Source organism: Lygodium microphyllum, chromosome 20, assembly GCF_053477565.2.
Source record: "Lygodium microphyllum isolate KBCC chromosome 20, Lygodium_microphyllum_v1.1.10, whole genome shotgun sequence".
Classification (NCBI taxonomy): Eukaryota; Viridiplantae; Streptophyta; class Polypodiopsida; order Schizaeales; family Lygodiaceae; genus Lygodium; species Lygodium microphyllum.
Window position 1 is genome coordinate 22,190,728 of NC_141154.1, and position 24,749 is coordinate 22,215,476.

General features: G+C 43.2%; 1 protein-coding gene across 1 annotated transcript in view; it reads left to right on the forward strand.

Moving 5' to 3' along the window:
• The window catches only part of TIP1 (Ankyrin repeat family protein with DHHC zinc finger domain-containing protein), a 75,160-nt gene extending 59,764 nt beyond the window's left edge, over positions 1 to 15,396 (forward strand). The window contains exon 13 of the mRNA XM_087701045.1: positions 14,548 to 15,396. Coding sequence (XP_087557171.1) covers positions 14,548 to 14,952 — 405 coding nt within the window. The 3' untranslated portion in view covers positions 14,953 to 15,396. The remainder of the gene's footprint in view (positions 1 to 14,547) is intronic.
• The last annotated feature ends 9,353 nt before the right edge of the window (positions 15,397 to 24,749 follow it).

Sequence of the window (24,749 nt, forward strand, 5' to 3'; positions counted from 1 at the left end):
AGATAATGCCTAGATGGCTGCTGGATACCTTACAGGACAGCAGACAAGCGGTCCCTCTTCTTGGATGTACTAAAGCAGCTTCTTGGAAGCATCAGGAAACTTTAGAAACTGTGCTTTATTAGCCACTACTTATAGTGAAAAACCTCTTTGTGTTGAGGAAGCTTTGGAGGATACTCAGTGGCTGAATGCTATGTGATCAAAGTGCACAACATTGATGAGAACAATACTTGGAAGTTATGTGTTGGGAATAAAGGCCCTCGTGCCTTTTAAATGTGCTCAGGTGTGAACACACCCTTAGCACTTGTACTTACATATATATATCTATCTAAAAAACCTAGAGGTACACACTCGTTATTGTACCTAAAAACATGCTCACTCTTTGCCCTACTCTCTATCGCTCTCTTTGTCTCTCTGCGACTAACGAAAACCTGCTATCTCGATCTTTGTGCCTAACTCGTCACTACAAACTGGTATCAGAGTTGCGGTTGAGGTGTTCGTACTTCTCGGAGTTCGAGCAGGAGCTGACAAGCAAGCTCAGGTCGTGAGTTTGTGGGTGACAGGTCGTGTAGGCAACCATTGAATAGGCCATGAGCTGCAGAAGGCGGGGTGTGGAGAGTGCAACAGGGCCAGGCTCCAGCTGACGAATGACTGTTGGACTGGCGAGTGGGGTGACGGCTAGCAGTGGGGCGTTGACCAGAGTTGCGACGACTAGCGGGGACTGACGGGCGTCTATGTCACACGATTGACGGGGGTTTGTCCTGCGTGACAGGACTGTGTGGCGTGCGTGGCGGGTCGACAAGGCTGAGGACGAACGCGGTAGCGAACTCTCGCAAAGGGGCGCTGTCATCGCTGATGGGTCAACGAACCCGTCATCCAACATTTTCCCCCTTCAAAATTTTTTAAATTCCTCTTCCTATTATTGGGTGTTCACACTTGCAAGCTCAGAAGGCAAATCTGTGTCTTGAAATTTGGGGTTTTTCCCAAATTTGTGCTCGATACACATTGCAGTGTTCTCTGGACCAGAAATTGCAGACATTAAATGTGCAGGCCTTAGAATTTTTTTGGGGATTCTCAAACACAAGTGAGATTTTTTCTTGGATGAGTCAATTTCACTGAAATTTGTGCAATCTTGGCCAGAAAATTTGGGGCTTTTTCCAGATTTGGGGAATGTGATGTAGGACAAGCAAATTTGTCTTAGAAATTGCAGGAATTTGTGAAATCTTGCCTCTGACATTTGGGGCTTTTCATGTACATGCACAAATTGGGTTGAAATTTACCAAATTTCTCGACATTGATGCACATTGGACCCTGTGCAATTTGGGGCTTTTGCAGTTTGGGCAAAATCTGTGCAGCATTTGGTCATTTTATGTACATGCAGGTTCAATTCCATGCAATTTGGACATCAACACTTGGTAAAATTTGGGGGTTTTACTGAAATTGCTCTATTTTGGCAAAATTGACTTGTCCTATGCATGACAGAGAAAATGCAGATGTGTGGTTGATGCTTTGAGCACAAAATTTTGGGGCTTTTGACCGTTCATATCAAATTTTATGCCTGTGGGTACATGTACAACAGAAATTGCAGTTAAAATTTGGGATTTCTCATGTAATGTGATGCATATGCCCTTGGAACAGCTGTAATCAGTTGTGGAATGCTATAGCACATAGTTTGGTGCTTCTGAAAATTTAATTACAGATCTGAAATCTGTGCTTCTAAGTGGTCATTTATTGCTGGTTGGTACCTTGTTTGTACCTTGGTCGCTTGGGTGACAGTTTTGGGCCTGCATTTGCTGTTTTTTGGTCACTTTTGGGCTGAGAATCATGGCTGGCAGTAATGACACCAATAATCTAATGCACATAAAGAAGCTTGAAGGAGCACATAACTTTGCAGTTTGGCAAAAGCAGTGCTACAATATCCTGTTACAAAAGAAGCAGGCAAAGCCGATCAAGACACAAGGGGCCAAGCCCGCATATATGGAATAGGACGATTGGGATGAGTTAAATGAGCTTGCACGCTCAACCATCCAGCTATCGATTTCTGATGCCTTGCTGTTTAACATTGAAGGTTTGGATTCTGCATATGCTACATGGACTCGACTGGAAGAACTTTATGCATTGAAGAGTGCTGCAAACAAAGTGTATTGGCTGAAAAAGCTTATTGGATTTGCGTATGAAAGAGGGTACATCAATGTGTACTCAATTGAGTAAGTTTAACTCCATTTTCAGCCAGCTGGTTGCCTTGAAGTCTTGATTGATGAGGAATTTAAGGCTTCTTTTTTGCTTTGCATTCTTCTAGAGAGTTGGGATACATTCAGGACTGCTATGAGCAATTCGAATGCGATTCTTTTGTATGCTGATGTAGAGAGTGCTCTATTCATGGAGGAAATGAATTGGCAGAATAATGCATCCAGTAAGTCTTCTAGTGCTTTACATACTAGGGGTAGATCACAACAGGAAGGCAAATCTGATAGCAAGGGACACAATAAATCACGTAGCAAAGATTCAACACAGTAAATCACGTAGCAAAGATATTGAATGCCATCATTGTGGCAAGAAGAGTCACTTCAAACGTGACTGCTACAAATGGAAGGGAAAGAGCAAGAAGATAGACGATAGCAACGAAGAGAAAAATAACAGTCAGCCTAAGAAGAGCAGGGCCAAAATTGAAGAGCTGAATGTAGTCACTCATGACACTGATAGTGGGAGTGACATACTCTTTGTCTCTTCACACTTTGGTGCACATGCTTTACTTGCATACCTGGATTCTCAATTCAGGTGCTTCCTTTCATGTCACCCCTTATCGTGAGTGGTTCTTTGTTTATATAGGGGGTCAATAGGACACATGAGTCAAACAGCAATGAAAGTTCTTTCTCGTTTGGGTTACTTGTCTTGTATTTGTTATGCTAATTTTGAGCATTGTGATCATTGTGTTTATGGCAAACATGCACAGACATCTCATAAATAGTCTCTTTCTTTGAAATCTTCTCCTCTAGAGTTAGTACATTCAGATGTATGTTAGATGCTAGGATTATCTTTAGGGAGAAAGAAATATTTTGTCACCTTTGTTGATGATGCTACCCTAAAGATATCGGTTTACCCTATTTGTAGCAAGGATGAAGTGCTTGACAAGTTTAAAAAATTATTGGCATTGGCTGAAAATCAAACAGATAAGACATTTAAGTGTCTTCGCTTTGACAATGGTGGGGAATATGTGTCCACGGCCTTTCAGGTATTTTGTGACAGCAAAGGGATAAAGAGGGAGCTCACTGCCTCTCATAATCCACCCCAAAATGGAGTTTCAGAGTGTATGAATCGGACCATATAGGATAAGGTCTGTACGATGCTGTCTTATGCTGTATTACCCCATGGTTTTTGGGTAGAGGCTATTATGACAGCCGTACACTTAATTAATCGGTCATCAAACAAGTTTGTGGTGGGGGGGGGGGGAGTTCCCCAAGAAGTGTGGTCGGGCAAGCTACCTTCATATGCTCACATGAAAGTGTTTGGTTGCGAGGCTTTTGTGCACATTTGTAAAGAAAAACGCAGTAAACTTGAGCCAAAGTCCTGTAAATGCATTTTTCTAGGATATGGTGACGAGAGTGAAATGGTGTATAGATTGTGGGATCCCGAGAAAAGGAAAGTAGTACGCAGCAATTTTGCAAATAAAGTGTGGCTAATTATATTATTTCAGAAAAAATCCCTGAATACAAAGAAGTGTTCATGCTCAACAGACCAAGCTGGAGCTGGTGAAAGTCACATATACATCATATATACAAGCCTCTCAAGGCGGTTTGGGGGGGATAGGGTCAAGAAGCCATGGAGAGGGGGTGTATCGCCATCTGGGGCTACTTGCTTGTATTACGAAGAACAGGTCCTGGCCGCCCCAAGTGCGCATGAAATGACCTCGGAGCTCCTGACGAGCCCTGAACTTGCCCTGCACTTGATCCCATCGGCCTCGAAAGGAGTGGATGATGGAGATCCAGAGCTCTGCTAAGGTCGCCTGTATTGAAAGTCTCTCTCTGTCGAAAGCCACTTGACACCGCGCCTTCCAGATATGCCAACCATTAAGATTCCCTATGATTTCCCATACCTTAGAGTGGTCTGCTGTGGGCTCCAGTACTTGGTGGATGGGTAGAGCCTCTAAACCCACCACTGAGCACGACCCTGCCTCGATAATGAATATCGTATCTTGCATCCCGGCCTCATACAGAAGGTGACGGCCCAGCCTTCTAACAGAAAGCACCCCAAGAGATACATCCAAGGCTGGGTGCTATGCGGCGTAGGATATTGCATACTCCTCTCCACATGAGCTGTGCCGTCTCACATGACCAAAGACAGTGCTTTGGGGTTTCCATAGACTTGTGTGCAACACTTATAAACTCCTTGCTTCTGCACCTGGGCAAGCAAGCTTCCCACCTCCAAGCCTCCATGTGCCAACAACCATAAAAAATAGAATACCCTCCTCCGCCTCTAGTTGTCCCATAGGCGGCGCCAGAAGGTCCGTCGGAATGGCTTCGTGATGCTGTGCTCCGCCCAGTGCCTGCTACGTGATGGTGCCCAATCCATGTCCTCCTGCATCAGTACGTGCCTGCCAATCCTGGCGGTGTACTCTAGGAACCTCGGTGGCTTCTTGGCGACCGTAGTGGCCGACCAAAGCCACTCTCCCAGATTCCACTCCAGCTTATCAAGCGGCATTCCTTCCCAGATTTAGAGGTGCCACTCCTTGAGCTCCTGCCAAAAGACCAAAGTGTCTAGCCGCCATGTCTTCCCTTGAGGGCCAACCACCCGGATCCTCTTCCATGAAAGGACAGCTATCTCCTCGTCCTGGTGCCCTCTCTCAAGAGCCAGATGCCCCCCCTCCTGCAGTGTGAAAAAAATCCTAGGTGGAGCGCCACCCTCTCTTCCTGCCGCCTGTAGGAGGATGCTTGCTGGTGAAAACCTAGCGGCCCATACCCCCCCGGCCTCTATTAGCTCTCGGATCGGGGGAGAAAGCCACTCCTGAGGTATCGTTGCGTCTATCTCCCTTCTCCTCAGCTCCACTCCTCGCTGGCAGCCTGATATTTGCTTCAGCACCTCCTCGTCCGCCATCCTATACACCTTCCGCCATGTCCTGATGGTATGAGCCGGGCTAGCCTTCCAACCAGCCCACTAGATGTGGGGGCGCTCGCCAATCTGTGCCCCTTCCCGGTCCCTGACTTGGGGGTTCTAAATCACTGGCTGACGGTCTATCTCCTGGCACCCTGGGGGGCTCTGGATTAGGGCCTTATAGAGGCCCTGCCACACGCGGAGCAGGCTGCGTAGGAAGGGTGATCTTGGGAGGGGGGGTGATCTGGGCTGACATGAAGATCCATCTCTTTACGGCCTCCACTCACCGCCAAGCCTCGGTCTATAGTCCTGAAGACCCTCTTGCAATAGGACCTTCTAGGTCTGCCCTCTCGGTGTGAGGCCGTGAACAACTAGCTTGCCCAGGAGGGCGATACTCTGATACTTTGGGTCTATGATCCCAAGCCCTTCCTTTGACTGATGTATAATGGTTGCCCACGCCACCTTGGCCCTGAAATCCCTAGAGCTGTCTGACCCGGGCCAAAGGAAATTCCGCACTAGGAGGCAAAGCTACATTACGCAGAAGGAAGAGAAGCACCAACATGAGGCGATGTACCAGGCCGTTGCTAGGAGGACCTGGTTAACTACCAGGGCTTGGCCGGCTAGTGAGAGGCGAGCCGTGCTCCAGTAGGTCAGCTTTCTCCGAATAGAATCGAGGACTGGAAGAAACTGTTGGGCGGGAGTGATGTCGAGTTCCACTTGGAACCCTAGGTACCGGACGGTCTGTCCTCTGCTCACCCATTTAAATCCCAGGTGGACGCCCCACTCCATGCTAGAGTCCGGGTTTGTGAGGAAACCAACCAACTTTCGCCTGTTGATTTTTGCTCTAGCTGCAGAACAAAACACCTCAAGAGCCAACCTCACTCTCTCCAGCATCAACTTGTCATCCTCTATGTAGAGTGTTGTATCATCTGCATACTTTGAGTCTAACAACTTGGTCTCCTCTCTTATTGAAAGTCAAAGGCCACGTAAACCGCTCACACGTGACCTGAGGAAGTGAGACATCGCCTTTTGCGAAGAGAAGGAACAGGTATGGGTCCAGGGGGCAGCCCTGTCGGACCGATCTCTCCAATCGAAACTCCCCCCTTGCCTCCCTCTATGAGAACTCTGCTGGTGGCTGATTTGTAAAGTGCAGAGACCTCGGAAATCCAAGCTTGGGGGAAACCCAACCTCACCATGGTGCCCTCTAGGAAATCCCAATCCACCTTGTCATAGGCTTTCTCAAAATCCAAGAGTGGTACGGCCAGTCTTTGCCCATTGTACGGGGCTCACTCTGTCGCCTCAAAGAAGGTGAATACATTGTCTAGGATGCTCCTATCCTGGACAAAGCCTGTCTGTGTGTCATGGATGATGTCTGGAAGCAAGGGGCATAGTCGCCTACCAATCTTCTTTGCTAATGCCTTATAGGCCACTGATAATAAGGTGATCGGTCTCCATTGGGAAAGCTCCAACCGATCTCCCCCTTTGGGGAGAAGACTGATAAGGCCTGCCGATAGACTCCTTGGTATCTGTCTTGAAGTGAAAATCTCCTGAAAGGCCATCAGTAGGGGGTTCTTCACCACTTCCCAGAAGGTAGTAAAGAAAGCCTTAGAGAGGCCATTCTCTCCCGGGCATTTCTGACCGCCCTGTGTATGGAAAGCCTCGTCTAGTTCCTTCTCTGTGAAGGGGGCTAGGAGAGAGCGTCCCATCTCCTTTGTGATGAGGGACGAGATGTTATCCTAGACATGCTGTCTACATCGCTGTCCAAGCTGAGGCTGTCTCCTGTTGAAAGGGGCGACTATAGTAGTCGGTGGCAATCTCCATCACCTCGTCCGGGCTAGAACGAGTCCTCCCATATTGATCTCGGAGGCTGCGTATCTGCTCTCATGAGGTGTGAGGTTGGTGCACCTGAAAAAAGTCTCTGCACATCGTGTCCCCCTTCCGCGCCCAGAAAGCTGCTGAGGTGCGGAAAGAGAACTCAGAGCGCCTATCGTCTAGGCCAGCAATGGCTGCTTGCGCACGCACCTCTTGTGCGTGGAGAGTGGAATCCCCTGGTGCCTCTTGTAATAATCTTTGCGTGGCTGCAAGGTCCTGCCGGAGTGCTCTCTCCTTCTCCCAGCTTTGCTGCCTGGCTTGTATGGCTGCCTCTTGGCATATTCTGCTCGACTCAGCTAGGGTCTATGCAACATCCTCTATGATTTGGCCCCTCTTGCTCCACTCTTTGGTCCAAATCTGCTCTATCTGTCTCGTCACCTCCTCCCTCCTGTAGATCGAGTCAGGGATTCGACAAGATTGTGTATCTAGGGCAGATGCTGGGGGATCTAGTGTCAGGAGAACTGGGCAATGATCGGACAATGTGGTGTCTGCCAACTGCCCAATCTGGCCTCCCCGAGAGCCTCCCCACTCTCCCACATTAAACCTGTCCAACCGCTCCAGTAGGACTCCACCTAGCTGCCTATATCCCCAAGAGAAGTCCAACGACCTCTCCCTCCTGTGGAAGGCAAGGTCTCTCCAGGCATTGCGTGCTCCTACTGCCAGTAGAAACACCTCCCATGTCTCCTGCTCCTCCCTGGCCATGCCTTGGTAGTTTCTCCCTCTGCCCTGCTGGTCCTCCAAAGCCTCCAGGTTGTTGAAGTCTCCTCCAACAATCCAGGAGTCCACCTCTGGGAGTTCTTCCGCGATCTCCACCCAGAACTTGTTGCGTGCTCTAACCTCCGTAGGGGCATAGATATTAAGGACTCCAATGCACGAGTCCCCAATATCCAATCCGATCCATAGCACCCTCCTTGCCACTATCGTCCCGTGGTCTCGAATACAAGCGGTAAGACTCGGACCAATAGAGGTGCATACGTCTCCACTTCTACCGTGGGCACCTATGGCGTGCTCCCAGTAAGTGTGCGAGCTGCCTGGGAGTACCTTCCCTACCTGTTGGGCCTGGGTGGGGGTGAGCTTGTGCTCCTGTAGAAGTAAGATGTTGATCCATCTGGCAAGGGCAGGCTGCAACTCATGCTGAACAATCAATTTCTGGAACCACGTGCCCCACTGTACTGGAGTGCTATTCACTTTCTAGGATGCAAGGTGTAAGGTCATGGGGAAACCTATGACTGCTTGAATATGTATTTGTTCGGTGTGGAGGTTGTTGTTGACGAGGAGGAGCTATGAGGCATGCATGTACGCTTTGCCTCCGGTTTGGACGGCGAGCTCCATTCCCTCATGGTGGCCCTCGGTTGGACCATAGGGGTGATAGAAGTTCGAGGTGGTACTATCAATGCATCTATCAGCCATGCTGAGAGTCAAGACTCTGTGCACTGGTAGAAACGGGCTGCCTGTGCCAGGGGCCACTCGATCACATCCCTCGGAGCTCTCCACTGTGGAGGGGCCCGAAAGATAATGCTCAGGTGAGGGGCCTCGGCACCAACCCACCAGTTAATGTCCATCATGCAACCAGGCCACTGTTGTGCAAACAATGCTAGTCCTTCTTCTCCCGTCCATTGGGAGGTGTGGTCCGCCACGTGACTCTTCAACTCTTCCTCTGTATCCTGTAGTTAAGATGACTACATTGAGAACGATTTTGGGCTTGGTTGTAGTTGAAGATACGAAACTCATATAGATAGATGTAAAGACTGTATTTTTTACATGGTGATTTGCATGAAGACATATATATGCAGTAGCTTGAAGGGTTTGTTGAAAAAGGGAAAGAAAAAATGGTATGTAAACTCAAAAGGAGTTTGTATGGGTTGAAACAAGCACCAAGAGAATGGTATCATAAGTTTGATACATTGATGCAGTCTCAAGGCTTTCATAGAAGTCAAGTGGATCATTGCTTGTACACCAAGAAGGCAATAGATGGCAGCTTGATTATCTTGGTTTTGTATGTTGATGACATGCTGATTGCTGACAGAAATACTCATGCCTTGGACTTACTGAAGCAAAGTCTTCATGGTAGCTTTGATAAGAAGGATCTTGGTGATGCAAATCACATTCTTGGCATGCGAATACTCAGAGATAGATCGATAGGCTTACTCTATCTGTCTTAGCAAGAATATATCTGCAAGGTTTTGCAACGTTTCAATATGGAAGGGGGGAAAATAATTGGGGTTCCATTGCCTCCATATGTGAAACTCAGTGAAGAGGATAACCCTACATCTGATGATGAGGAGGCTGAAATGGCCAAGATACCATATGCTTCAGCTGTTGGCAGTTTGATGTATGCTATGGTTGCTACACGTCCTGACATTGCCTTTGCAATGGGTGTGGTTAGCAGATACATGGCAACCCTTCGTAAGAAGCATTGGGATGTAGTGAAAGGTATTATGAGTTACCTCAAAGGCACAAAGGAGTTGTGTATGTGCTTTGGAAAGCAGAAGGCATCTGTTGTTGGCTTTACGGATGCAGACTATGCTGGTCATGCGGATTGCAGGAAGTTCACTTCTGGATATTTGTTTACTTTCACAGGAGGAGTCGTCTCTTGGATCTTCAGACTACAAAAGTGTGTTGCATTGTCTAGTACAGAGGCATAGTATGTGGTTGCCACTGAGGCATGCAAGGAGGCTTTATGGCTTCACATCTGGTGGGAGAGCTTGGCATCACAGAGTTACCTGTTCTCCATTGTGATAGTCAGAGTGCTATCATGCTAGCATGGAATCCTGTCTTTCATGCAAAGACAAAGCACATACAGGTGAAGCACCACTTCATTAGAGATGTACTTGACAGCAAGAGCATTGAGCTTGTCAAAGTGCATACAAATGATAATCCTGTAGACCTTCTCACGAAGGGTCTTCCAACAGAGCGGTTTGCTCATTGCCGACAAATGATGGGAGTTGGATAGATATATGTATTTCACCTGTTTACATACCTAGACTTAGCTGATTCTTTTCTCCTCTTAAGGCACATTGCCTTTAGGTGGGAGGTTGTTGGGAATAAAGGCCCTCGTGCCTTTTAAATGTGCTGGGGTGTGAACACACCCTTAGCACTTGTACTTATACATATATATCTATTTAAAAAATCTAGAGGTACACACTCATCATTGTACCTAAAATCGTGCTCAGTCTTTGCTTTGCTCTCTATCACTCTCTTTGTCTCTCTGCGACTAACGAACACCTGCTGTCTGGATCTTCATGCCTAAATTACCCGTCACTGCATTATGTAACTTGCCTAAAGGCAAGCTTCAAGATCGTGCAAATGATAGCATTGATTTCGATCAAGCTGGACTCATGGCAGAGGGTTATGCTTAGAGACAAGGCATTGTTTACAAGGAGACCTTTGCATCCACACCATGTATGATGACCATCTGTGGAGTCATGGGCTGCACATCAGGGCTGGAATTTACATCAGCTTGGTATTAAGAATTCTTTCGTACATGGTAACTTATGAGGAAGTCTTTGTCAGCCAGCCACCACTAGGGTGTGTATAGGAGGGTACGGAAGACAAAGTTTGCCGTTCAGAAAAGCTTATGTGGGCTGAAGCAAGCAGCATGGGCACGGTACGAGAAGATTCATTCTTACTTGATTCGCTTAGTCTTTCAAAAGATCCTAATTGAGAGCATCCATTACATTAGACAAGAAGGGCATGATATCTTCATTCTGATCTTATATGTTAATGATATGCTCATGATTAGAGTGATTAGCAGATAATTTCAGTGTTTAAGGCTATTTCAACAAGCATTGCTGGAACAGATCTTGGCCACTTGCACTGCTATCTTGGTATCAAGCTTGATATTGTTGAGGGGGTGTTGTATTGAGTTAGTCCAAGTATTGGATAGTTCTTGCAACTTTTTTAGTTTGAGAACTACAAACATGTCTCTACTTTGGTTGAGTCACTCCTCTCGTTTTTCTCTTGAGAATGCTGGTGATCCTTCTGACACTTTTCTTTATCAGCAAAGTTGGATGTTTGATGTATTTGTACAGTACACAACCAGGCATTCAATATGCCGTATCTGGTTGAGCTGATTTATGCATAACCCAAGAACATGGCATTGGCAAGCAGTTAATTGAATCTTTTGATACTTGAAAGGCACAGAAGCTTTGGGGTATGCCGTATCTGGTTGAGCTGATTTATGCATAACCCAAGAACATGGCATTGGCAAGCAGTTAATTGAATCTTTTGATACTTGAAAGGCACAGAAGCTTTGGGGCTGTTTTACCCTTGCAACACCTCTACTTGCACTCTTTTACAGATAGTGTGTGGGTAGGATGTTTTGATACAAGTGTCCACTATTGGAAACAATTTCTTACTTGGCAATGCTTAGTGTCTCTTAGCCTAGAAATAAGCAATCTGTAGTGGTCACTTCCAGCTGTGAAGTTGAAAACAGGGCAGCTTTTACAGCTACAATTGAGTGTGTTTGGCTCTGATGCCTTTTATTAGACCTGGATATTGCACTTTTGTCAGTTACGTGTATCCACATTGACAATTGGAGCACATTGGTAGTTGCATGAAATCTAGTATTTCATACATGAACAAAGCACATTGAGGTGCATTATCGGTATGTTTTAGAGAGACTCCAAGTAGAGGAGATTGATTTGGTTTGTGCTGATACATGACACCATAGTAGACATATTCACCAATGCTCTATCTGGAGCAAAGTTTGAAGCTTTTTCCAAATGGGCTTAATTCCATTTGGGGATTGATCTACGACATCCTTGTTTTGCTCTTGCAAGGGGGGTCTGTTAGATACACCACCTTGTATTTTCCTAAGTTCTTCTAGTGTGAGCACACTCTATTCACAAGCACTTTTTACCCTCTTGTGTGGGATGGGTTTTTTTCTCATGTGAGCACACTTCAGTGTGTAGGTCTATGTAACCCAAGGGTATCTTGTACTTGTGATTCATTTTAGTGATGGTACTCTTGCACACTTTTCTTTGTCTACTCTCACTCTCTCTCTCTCTCTACTCCACTTTGTGTCTATTGAGCTGCACATTCAACCCTCCAACCTTGTGGAGACCTTTCTCTACGGACTGTTTCTGGAGTTGCAAATGCCTTACAAGCTTAGATATCGAATTCTCTCCTATCAATTTCCAATAGATGATCTCAATGCTACTTGAGCATAAGTCTATCTTATGATTAGGTTTTAATCTTGTTTTGACATCCACCCTTTCAATGCTTTGACTACTTCAAAGAGAGGTGACATGCAAAAGAAAAAGGATCAATGCTTGTTGTGGAAAGAGAAGGAGAGGAAGAAGAAAAAGAAGGGAACGAACTCTTCCGATTCTTTGTCATCCTTGGATTTCAACTCAAACAATGTGGCAAAGGTCAGGAAGGCCTCAAAATCATTCTTTTAATCCTAGTAGTGATGTCATCCCTCACACTTCTCCAGTGCTAGAGGGGGAGCGTGAGTGGGTGGTGGTGGAGCATGTGAGCCTCATCCATATGCAAGTGTGATGAACCTTGAACATGGCTTTTCTACATGCCCTCATGAAGTTTGGCAGATTGATATTTTGGAGTTGATTTGCCTTCTAAGTTCACGATGGCAGGTGTGATAGAGAGTGATGTTAGCTCCTAGCCTGTTTCCACATGAGGAGTACCCTTTGGTGGTCTGGCTGAAGGTGGGGAATCCATTGTCATGATAATGCTTTTCCATGGCTCATGACAGGCATTGAGATTAGCTATTTCTACTCTGTAGGAATTGGGATGTTGACTTGAATAGTCTTTTCGAGGCACCTTGGTGGTGCTTGATCACCCATTGCTTGGGTATCCATGGTCCTATCTGATTTTCATTCTTGTATGTACCATGGTGGGAAGATGAGAAAACCATGTGGGCTCTACCTTTCCATCATATTTCTCTGTGCGTTTGACAATGTTGGCCTTTGTTCAGCCTCTGAGCATGCATAGAGTCAAACCTTTGATCATGTTGAGCATCCTCTCTGAATTTAGTTATTATTTGAAGTACACGATATTTCTAGCTCTCCACACCTTCCTACCTCTTTCAGACTTTCCATTGAAAATGTTTGTTGCAAGGGATTATGCATGACTTAGAAACAGGTAATCCCTTCCCATATGTCTCTACATTAAATAAGGGCCAAAGTTATAGGTGAATTCATTGGCCGCCCATATATCAAGGTCTAAACCTTGTATTCATGTTTGAGAGATTCATGGTTATTCTTGGCCTACACATTGTGCAAGTCTTGTAGATATTAATTATCCATTCTATGATCACGGTGTTGTGTGTGCGTGCATGCGTGCGTGCGGGTGTCAATGTGAACACCCCGTTATATTACCTACATTAAATGTTAGTCCTCCACTGTGTAGATATTAATCATCCATTCTATGAACACAGTGTTGTGTGTGTGTGTGCGCATGTCAATGTGAACATGCCATTATACCTACCTACATTAAATAGGGGTCAAAGTTATAGGTGAATTCATTGGCCGCCCATATATAAAGGCCTAAACCTTGTATTCATGTTTGAGAGATTCATGGTTATTCTTGACCTACACATTGTGCAAGTCTCTTGTGAGTGTGTGGATCTCTGTCTATGCCTCTGTGTGCGTGCGTGCGTGCGTGCGTGTGTGTGTGTGTGTGTGTGTGTGTGTGTGTGTGTGTGTGGACTACTCTCTTAGACTCCTTACTGAAAACTCGATCGTCTTACTGCTATGTTGTGCCAAGTAATAAGTGTATGAGTCTGAATTTGCATTAAAGATTGTACCTTTTCCAATTACACAATGTTGCCAAGCTGGTCTTGCCTACTAGTTCATGTGACATTAACCAACATTATTTGGCAAGCTTGAGTGAGTCTTGTTGCATACGGACACAACTAGGCCCAGTTTGTGGGTCTTCATCTTTTCAGCTGCTCTTTTTCTTAAAACCTGGGTCTTGTTGCATACGGACACAACTAGGCCCAGTTTGTGGGTGTTCATCTTTTCAGCTGTTCTTTTTCTTAAAACCTGGCATCACCATGTGATTGTACTTCATTAGTCATGTGGATGGTTCCATGCTCTTATGTTTATCCAAATGTTTAGACACATTTTTGTGGTGCTCTCGTCCTTGGTAGCATCAATCCCCTTGTAAACAACTGGATATGACATTGGTTTTGCAAAAAGAATGCATGTCCACGGTGTGCACCTGCATGTATGCGTGTTCTTGCAAAATTTGAGCCTTGCATTGTTTTTCATAGGTCAGCATTGCTTTTTGGTGTGGTGAGATGAATGGTTATGTTTGGGTTTTCCAAAGGTTTCCCACATTCTTTGTGACACTGGCTGTATTGGAGATGACCTGTTGTACACCAACATAATCAGAAAAATGGTTGCCAAAAAATAAGTACGTCGTGTGTGCACACGCTTTTTTCTGTAGTTTCTGATTTTACTAACTTTTAAGAACTGCATGTGGTATTGGACTCTACTGCTGTGCTGATGTATCCTAGCTTGTAATAAAACTGTGGTATTGGACTCTACTGCTGTGCTGATGTATCCTAGCTTGTAATAAAACTGTGGTTGGTTGTTGAAAATGTGTATGCACCCTTTTAATGTGCAGATTGCAAGAAACATCACCACAAATGAGCTTACAAATGCAATGAGATACAGCTACTTGAAGGGTCCTGATGGTCGCTTTTACAACCCTTACGATTATGGTGTTCGCAAAAACTGCAGTGATTTCCTGATAAATGGGTTCAATGAAGATATTGAAGTGCCCTGGCAACCGCTGCAGCAGAATGGGATTGGAATGGTGCAGTTGATGCAGAAATCTGGACCATCTGCATCTTCCACGGCATCTTCTCCAAACACAGCAGCTAGCTCGAGTGGGGCAAGGGCTCATCAACATTCGCTGGGATGCAACTATAATAATCATATCCATGGGCAGGAAGGTGCCATTCCTGCAGGTCTGGGGCTTGGATTGATGCGTAATAATGCAGGTTCTCAATTCTCAAAGCCAGGGTAATCTAAGTAACAGAGCAAGTCTCGTGCATGTGATGCTTCCCATAGCTATCCAAAGTGGTTGAGGAAAAGGGCAGTTGTCTTCACCACTAATTCTTTGTTCAATAATGCCATCTGATCATGTGATATATAAAACATGGGTTTTTGTCATTGAGGTTCTCTGCACCTCGCCAAATTTTTTACTTGTAGTGCTCACTCCTGGGGATGTAAAAAGCGGACACCAGGGTGCTTGTAATCTTACATGAAATATTTCCCATGCCAGTGGGTACGTAACAGTATTCAAGTTACATGGCACAAAGAACTCACACACACACACACACACACACACACACACTCTCTCTCTCTCTCTCTCTCTCTCTCTCTCTCTCTTAAAACAGGAAAAAACCCATTTTAGAAACAGGGCCGTCTTCTGAAGATGAGAGTGACACATGGAGTCATGACATTCGATCGCCATAGAAATCAGGCTGGCTTAACTTCATGGTTAGCTTTCGAACTTGGATTTCGTCTGTTCATATCTAGCTAATTAGCATCGTGCCTTGGATGTAATAAATGGCTGCCGTGTGTATGCAATAAATGGCTGCCGTGTGTATGCAACTTCCCTCCCTTTGTCTTCAGCCCTTTTCGAATCGACGTGGGGTTGAACAGGGCCATATATTCCCCCACAAATACCCCAATTCAGAGGGAGAGGTGCATCCAACATCATTGTGCGAGAAGCTTACAATTATTCCAAACAAATTCCAAAATTCCAAACCAGCGCCCATCTGCTTATGGGTTAAGGGGTAAGTGAGACGGTCGACTTTGCGATAAACTAAGTTGCTAAGCAGTAGGGAGATTTTACTCTAGAAGCTAAATAGAAACACATTAGATTAGATATGCTGGCGCATTCCAAGCAAAACACACAAAACGCTATGCTAGGACTTCTCAGCAAAACACACAACCCTCTGGGACCAAGCTATGTACATTTGCTAAGTGTTTTGTAAATAAGGCAAAGACCTCACAAAGCCCAATAAAATTGGACAAGGCAGTTTCCAATCGATAGCAGTCTTTCTTACTCGCTTCTTGGCCTCAATTAATCCACTGGGATTGGTAGCAAATGCACGGGTATTAAGAAGGAAAGAAAGGATACGAAATGCCCATTGATCCACATCATCATGTAACCTAGATATGCACACAAAAGGAAAGGACATATGGTATACATCACGTGGGAATTGTCTCTTCAATACATTGGATTTGTTTCCCTAGACTTAGAATATTTCTATGTCTTTAGAGTTAAGATGGTCTATCAACACCTTCAAATGTATAAGTGTGGCTTGGCATCTATTATACTTGTGCTGGCTCGCGATACATTGGGCTTGGAATGGAAGTTGCATTATCAATTGTGCATGCATGTTTTATCATATGCGGTTGCAAGTGCTAGAGAGAGGTGGAGGTTGAGTTTAGTTTTCCCATTTCATGTAAGCGCTTTGAGGCTGGATTAGTTACCTTGGCTAGAGAGAGACAGGGAGGTGGATGACAACTTTTTCCATTTCAATGAGGTGTAAATTTGAGATCTTAGAAAACAAATCTAATCAAGGGATTAGTAACCTTAGGGTGGAGAGAGAGGTAGATGATTACTTGAGGGTCATGGCCACTTTCGATAATTGTGTGGTGGTGTTCTTTGATCCTTCATTAAATGAACACTAGTAAGAAGGGGTTTAGGACATCTTGTTCACTTCAATGAGAGGAGACTTGGGATGTTAGAGAACAAGTCTAATAAAAAAAACCTATTGTTATTTCATGTCTCCAGCAATTGTGAGGTAGGATTGATAATTCAATGAGTGCTAGTAAGAGAAATATTAAAGAGATCAATTTTAGTTGGGAAATGTTGTAGTAGCTTCTCTCGTCCTCGAGTTTTTTCTTCAGCATCATGGGCCAAAGAAATTGCATCCTCGAGAGTCGTTGGCTTGAACATGTTCACCTCCACATAGAAGTGATCAAGTAAACCCGACATAAACTTGCACTTATAGATCGCCTCAGGTACATCTTCGAGCATTCAAAGTTGCAATAAGGCATTCCAAGAACGCTCGGTATATTGTGAAATAAGCTCACGATCTCTTTATTGCAGAAGATTCTACTGTTCTATTGCTTTTTTGTGGAATTCAGGTGGAAGAAAAGTAGGACAATCAATGCTCTCCTATGGTGGGTTTATTTTTAGCTTAATCCCCTTTAGTGTGTTCTTTGTTCATCCAATGAGTCTGCTAATGTATACATACTTACACTTGAGTAGTGTGACTCAATGCGAACTGTGCGAAATTATGCCTTCCAGTTTTCATATGCACTTAAGTGTTTATGATGCAAGGTGCAATTTTCGATGAAGTCAATCATATCTGGTCTATTTCATGCAATTTAGCTCTTTCAAGCGGATCTCGATCACTCCTAAGAGTCTATTTTGGGTCCCTCGCAGAATGTGATAGATGATCTAATATGTAATAAGCCTAAGCAGTCAAATTGAGTCTCTATTAGAGGTGAGCGATCGATGGTCAGTAATTTCAATCACTCCTAGACTGTTATGTTAAAGTTCTGGTGAGAATTGGCTCTATGGTCTTGTTTGCAAGCCTAGATTTCAAAATGTGTAATGCTAGACAGCTAGATGATGGGCCTAGTAGGTCTTAGAATGACCATGAATGGTAAAAATTGATATTCTAGACAACTCATCCAAGTCTTAGACTTGACCGTCTGAGTGGGTTCTCAATAAAAATGACCATTCAACAGTGGTCAACAGGTTGCTCTGACTTAGATGAGGGGTACACATCTAAGTGTTAGAGTTGAATGTTTGAGGCTTGAGGGTTGGCCATCTAAGGCTCGAAAATTGGTCAAAGTCCAAGTAGACTCTTGTCCGAGTTGAACATCTAAGTGGATAGTGACTCGGACATTCGAGCTTGATGGAAATTTTGCCATCCAAGGCATGTGGTTGCCATCCAAGCAGCGTAGGAAAAAACACCGAATGGTACAAAATGGACTCAACCAATCCAATGCATTACCTATTAATGCACCCAAGGTTCTAACTTAATGCAACAAACATCAAGGGAGACTCAAAGCGTACCTGAAACACTCGAATGCGAGGATACAAAAAATTATTGTTGTTTCTGCCTCTTGACCTGTAGCTCTCTATCTCTCTCAATAGCTCTCTCTCTCTGAATCTCTCAATGTGCAAATGAGCTATCCCTTCCTCACCTTTTGTGTTTTCTCTTTCTTCCCTTACTCTCTATTTTCCTTCCCAAACATTAAAAATCTTTTTTCTTTCTCTCTGTTTCCATGTTTCCTCATTATATAGAGACTTATCTTTTCCTTCTTTTTTTCTTATTTTTCAAACATTAATGTCTCAAACTTGATCCAAATACACCTCTTCTACTCTAACCAATGCATACAAAGCTTTCTAAACTTGAACTAGTCAACAAGAGAGGTTGAATGGCCTCTAACCTTGGGGAAGTTACTATATGTATATCCTCTACATCACGTGCGTTCGAGGCCTATTTATAAATATCCTTATTTATGATTTTTTTCTAAATAAAATATAATCCTTTTCTATTCAATTTATAAATAATCCCTATATATTACATCATTTTGTATGTAAAAAAAATATGAAAACTAGTATTTTAAAAATATCTTATTTTGAATCCACATATATTAATGAGTAACTTACTCGAGCCTCTAACTCCCTCATTTCCTATCTAAAACCAAGCGCCATTTTGGAGACGAACTCCTCTTTGTCACTTGATTTGGAGTGGGCAAGCACTCAAGCTTGAATCAATTGGTCTTGACAATAGAACCAAAATGTCATTGCTCTCGCGAGCACACCACCAAGACCCACGTACCATTTATTTCTTCAATAATTTCAAGCTTAGCGCTATGGCTACCTCTCACATAGTCGTGCACACTCTCCCACACAAATGTAGTGAGCTTACCTTTGAATCCAATTGAGTTACCTCCTCCCACACTGTTGATAGCTCCACGATCCAAGATGCGCTTTCAAACAAGCTCTAAGCTTCAACCTCCATAGCCATGCACACGAGAAAGAAGAAGAAAAGAAGACGAAGATGAAGAGAGAAGAAGAAAAGCTTCTCCAAGGTCCCTCACTCTCACATACACACACTATCCTTCTCTCACACTTCGTCTCTCCCTCCCTCATACACAAGAAGGAAGTAAGAGCAAGAAGCAAGAAAAGAGGAAGTTTGGCCAGACACCAAGAATGATCTTCTCCATTCACTTTTTGACTTTTATACATGCCCTATCTCCTCCTTGGGTAGCCATTTCCATTTTGGTTAGCCTTTGTCAATTCCTCCACTCTTTTTTCCTCCTCCTTCCTATTAGCTTTGTTCTTAGCCCGTGCCTCTTATTCTTTACAACTTTTTTTGAATAGCCTTCATCAAGGCTTAAAATCTCTCCCCCCCGCCCCCCCTCCCTCTCTCTCTCTATCCTTGATCACTCACATCAATGCTCCCTCTCTCTAAGTATCACTTCATCAGGGATGTGCTTGACGATAAGCAAAGTGAGCTTGTCAAGGTCCATATATAGATCATAACCGTGTAGATCTTCTCATGAAGAGTTTATCAATAGAGTGCTAATAGGCATTAGATAGTATCATCACTTTCTTCTTGAGCCTTTAAGTGAGAGGTTGTTGGGGTAAAGGCCAATAACTAATAGTCAAGTGGGCATCCCTTGTGTAAATACCTTGTACAGGAATATATATGTGAAGATAACAAAGAATGACGTACCATTCATCACTTTCCTCTCAACATCATATCCATAGACCTGTAGCTTTCATGTGCTAATTAACCTCTTTTTTGGATCCCATGCATGCCATACATTCTTTAGCACAAATAAGAATCACTAGCATAGCAAGAGATAGGTGGGCATCTCCCACTGCCACAATGTTACATGGCACATAATCTTGCCCAAACAAACATATCCTATTTTGTATGCATCATATGAAGCAAACCATTCCATGTGTACATATAAAAGGATGCTTCTGTGTCAAGTATCCAATCATGTGATATATAATCATAAGTAGTAATTGAAAATGCATCACCATCAACACTTTCCTGCAAAATAGTGTTTTCTTCCTTAATCTTTGCCTTGGATTTCTCTTCCTTTTTGCCATCCTCACCAATCTTTTGTTTTACTTTGCCTTTGCCCATCCATTTGAAGTAATGTTTATTCATGTAACTCTTCTTTCCACAATCAAGACATTCTACATCCCTCTTTATGAGAGTATTAGTTTTAGAGATTTCTCTTTCATGAGATATTCCCCTTGCATTAGACCTCCCTCTCACAGTAAGTACATTACAACCTTTAGTATCTACTTTTTTCCTCTCATAGTAAGTCCATTATACTTCCCTCTCATAGTACTAGAAGCTTTAATACCTCCTTTATTCTTTATATTGAACCATTTCAGTAAAGGAAACCACTCTCAATATTTGAGCTAGTTCAAACTCTAGCACATGTTGAATTGCTAATAGCAGTCCTAAAAGTATCCCAACTTTCAAGAATTGTCACAAGAAAAAGCATGGCTTTGATGAAGTTCTCAAAACCAATCTTTTGAGGAGCTGACAACTAATTGAAAATAGTGTTATGCTCATATAAGTGGTTAGATATAGATGTCCCCTCTTTCATACAAAGATCTATTGCTTATGATTTCATAGCACAAGGTTATTCAACTAGTAAGCCTAAAATGTTGCAGTTCATAGAGGTTACAAAGCTTTTTCCATATGCCATATGCACTAGCATCTATGTCCTTTACATTAAAGTAGACTAATTTAGAGTGTGCAACATAATAGTATAGTGTGCAAGCTCAATCATTTCGTCCTCCCAATCATCTTCGTCAATGCCTTTTAGGTTTTATACCTTTGCATTTAATTGGCTTTAACATGTTTCCTTTACACCAAAACATTATAGATTCTTCCTTCCAATAGGAGACGTTAGTTTTATCCAACTTTTCAATGTTAAATATACTGCAATGTTTAAAGCAAATGATGAAGTCATAACCAATGCAACATATCCAAACCAAGAAGCAACCAAAATAATGTCAACTGCATCACTAGCAAGACCATAGTAAGGCTATAGATTGAGTGTTCAAAGAAATAGCCAGCCAATGGCAAATGTAATACCAAAATAGCCCAATTAGATGCCCAAAAATAATCATACACACTCCTTGATATATGCTACTTTTGTAAATTATCTACAAAAAAAAAGTAATTTAGATTAACCAATTCCCTAAATAACCACTTCAAATCTCTGATACTGTAAAAATGATTCTATACATATGGGTCAAATATAACCAATTCAATATTTTGCAATGTAAGCATAGCTATTTTGCGAAGTGGTTCAATCAAAACTAGTTCAGATGTAGTCAATATGAAAGAAAGGCTCAAATATTCAATTAGCATATCTTCAAGCATCCAATTCTAACTCTAGCAATGTGAACACAAATCTTTCAAACTAGTTTGATTCCAAACCAGCCCAATGGTGATGTAGCATTAAAAGGTTTGGCTAGCATTAGGGTTTAAGCCTTAGGTAAGAAGGCTTACGACTACTGAGCCTTATAAAATATGGACAAGAGCAACCATCTTAAAAATGATGTGATTCTACCAAGAGGACGATATAACATTTTTGCAATCAAACTAAGACAAAAGGTCTCCCACATCAAGCATTGGCTTTTGGGACCCAATGCTCCTAAATATCAAATCAACTTTCTAATCTCTTGTTTCTCTTTCTATTACAAAGAGAAACTCAACCAAGCTCTAAGGTTCTTGAATAAGGTGCCCCTATGCGTAAGCAACTCCTATGCTTGCATACACCAATACATAAACCAAGTTTCTTGAGATATAAAAAATGAATCTAATTTGCCATGTTTCCAATTGCTATTGTTATCCAAACACTTCAAACTTGGCTGTGGCAACCCCCAAATTGAGTGACATTGAGCTGTCCCTTACATGGAAAGCTTAATTCTCGGATTTTTAGTCCTTTAGATTTGCGCAAGAAGCAATCGATCTCACAATATGCAATGATTCCTCTATCTCGCAAAAGCCATGGACTCCTCACTCCAACCATAAGCTCTCACATATGATGCTCTATTACCAATTGAAAGGCACTAATGGGCTATGGAGTCACAAGCTTGAGAGAGAGAGAGAGAGAGAGAGAGAGAGAGAGAGAGAGAGAGAGAGAGAGAGAGAGAGAGAGAGAGAGAGAGAGAGAGAGAAAGTTATATTAATGTTTTCTAAAGACCAAAACTGGCCTATGAGACAAACTGTGATACAACTAATGAGGTCCAGCTATCCAAAATAAAAGTGCTGAATGAAAAGCTAAAAACTGGAAACTAAAAATACGGTGTTGTGAGTGTGATAAGTGTCGTGTATGTGTATGTGCGTATGTAGCTCTAGTACTCCAGATAATGGCTACAAAAGGGGAACAACTGTCGGTTGTGATAGGGAAACAACTATCGGCTGTGATAAAGTGGTGCGATGTGTATATGTAACAGATGCATGGAGATATACTATCATGGGATGTAGTAGTAGTTGTCGAAGTCGCTAATAGCAGGTGATTCCTCTTGGATATGCAGGATGTGGTACATCGGCGGTGGAGAAAGAGCAAACTGGAGATTTGAGATCCAATGTGTCGAGTGTCGTCGGATCTCAATTTGCTGTCGATGTAGATCAAGAATCCTCCGGATCTCCTGTCGGGAGAGAGAGAGAGAGAGAGAGAGAGAGAGAGAGAGAGAGAGAGAGAGAGAGAGAGAGAGAGAGAGAGCACAAGAAGCTTTTATAGGTACTCTATTAACCTTATTCTTTATCATATTCACTTATATAAGAATGTACAATGGGTGCTCACTCGTCATTTTGGTCATTGCCCTTTTCCCAAAAAAAATCATGTTCACTTTAAAGATTGTAAGCTAGAGGGGGTGGGGGGGAGGGGATAGGGATAGAGAGTAGTCTCTTTCATTGGGAGTGATAGAAGTACCTAAATGGTAATCAATTAGAGAAACCCTTATGTCGTTACATCTCGTATGATGCATTATATATTGTTAAGGCTAGACACTTTTCTCAAACATTCTTATTACTTTGTGCCACATAAGAGTGTTTGATTCCTTCTTAAAATGCATTATTTTCAAAGCATTGCGATTTACCATAAGGTTCATCTTCAAGCATTTGTTCATTAGGGGTAACCTTGAGAAATAGACAAGTGATCCAAGACACCAAGAACAAAGATCTAGGGAAGACAAAACCATTAGACCATAGAGGGATCGAAGGACTAGCCAAGATTAGAGATATATCTTTAGCCAACCTAGTCAACCTCATAGAAATACTAGTGGGTTAGGAGACAACCACCATGGCAAGTATTGACTCGAATAAGAATGACCTCGACCTCGACCTTGACTTCAACATAGTAGGGTACCCGGAGGACATTCGACAACTTATCACACAATATGATCAGTAGATATAAGGATAGCGCATCATGGAAGAACTCCAACTCATATCATAGTTGATCTTGAGGAGGAGAGGAGGCTAGGATGGATTGCATTGCAATGCATAGCGAGCTAGAGCCAATAGAAAAAGGCTCAGAGGTCATGCCAACAGAGAGCTTAATGAGATTCATAGGACACTAGCAGTCTCAGATAGAAACAGAGCGAGAGGAAATGCTGATAGGGAGTGAGCATTAGAAGCAGATATTATAGTGAGTGAGTTTCTCACAAAGCGATTGCTAAGACAACACCATCGCCAACTAAGTGAAATGCCCTTGGCAGCATCATTGCTAGCAGGGCTGGGAGCCACCCCAAATGCTAGGAGCAAACAAAGATACCCATAGTTACAAAGCAACTTGATAAATATCAAGCATGCAATGATCTCTACAGCTTTGTTGAGTAGTTTGAGCAGGTGTGCAAGGCTAACAACCTCATGGGCCTCGTTCAATGGGCATAAGCATTTGATCTTTGCTTAGGAGCCAAGGGACAGACTTGGTTTACTAGTCTACATAATGCTGAACACAATAATTTCAACGATCTAAAGGATATCTTCATGAAGAGATTCTTGGAGGTAGGACACTTTGACAACCTCATTGTTAAGTTGATGAATGCCATAAAAAAAGACAAAGAGAATATACGAGACTAAGTCACTTACGTGAGGAGTCTCTACAAGAGGATACCTACAACTGAGCGACCCAATGAGAGAGTAGTCTCCACTGTATTCATTAACAAGATCCACAACGAAAAACTCTATAAGGCCTTAGCGAGTAAGGAGAAAAGCGATGTGCTAGCAAGAGTCTTTGAGGAGGCCATACGAGTGGATGATTTGCTTAGAGAGAGAAGCTCCAGGGCTATGTAGTAAGGGAGCAACATGTTTAGAAATACTGAGAGAGCTGGAGCAGTTAGCAAATGAGTAGCCCCTAGCAAGCAAGATAAAGGAAAGAGTGTCGACTAGACCCAAGCAACAGCTTAGCTCAAGTGACCTGACCAGACTATATGACTCAATACGAAGGCTAGTACGACTGTACGTGCAGTATGTGCATTGTGGAGAAAACCACTTGCTGCCATTTGAATGTCCCGATCCTAGATCCCGGCCTTATGCTAATTGTAGAAGATTTAGACATAATGCCATGCATTGCTCATGATTGCCAAGTCCGTTGCCATACTAGCAATCCTATGCTCAACCGTATTATCCACTTGGGGAAGTTATTGTATGTATAACCTCTACATCACGTGTGTTCAAGGCCTATTTATAAATAGTTTTATATGTGATTTTTTCTAAATAGAATATAATCCATTTCTAT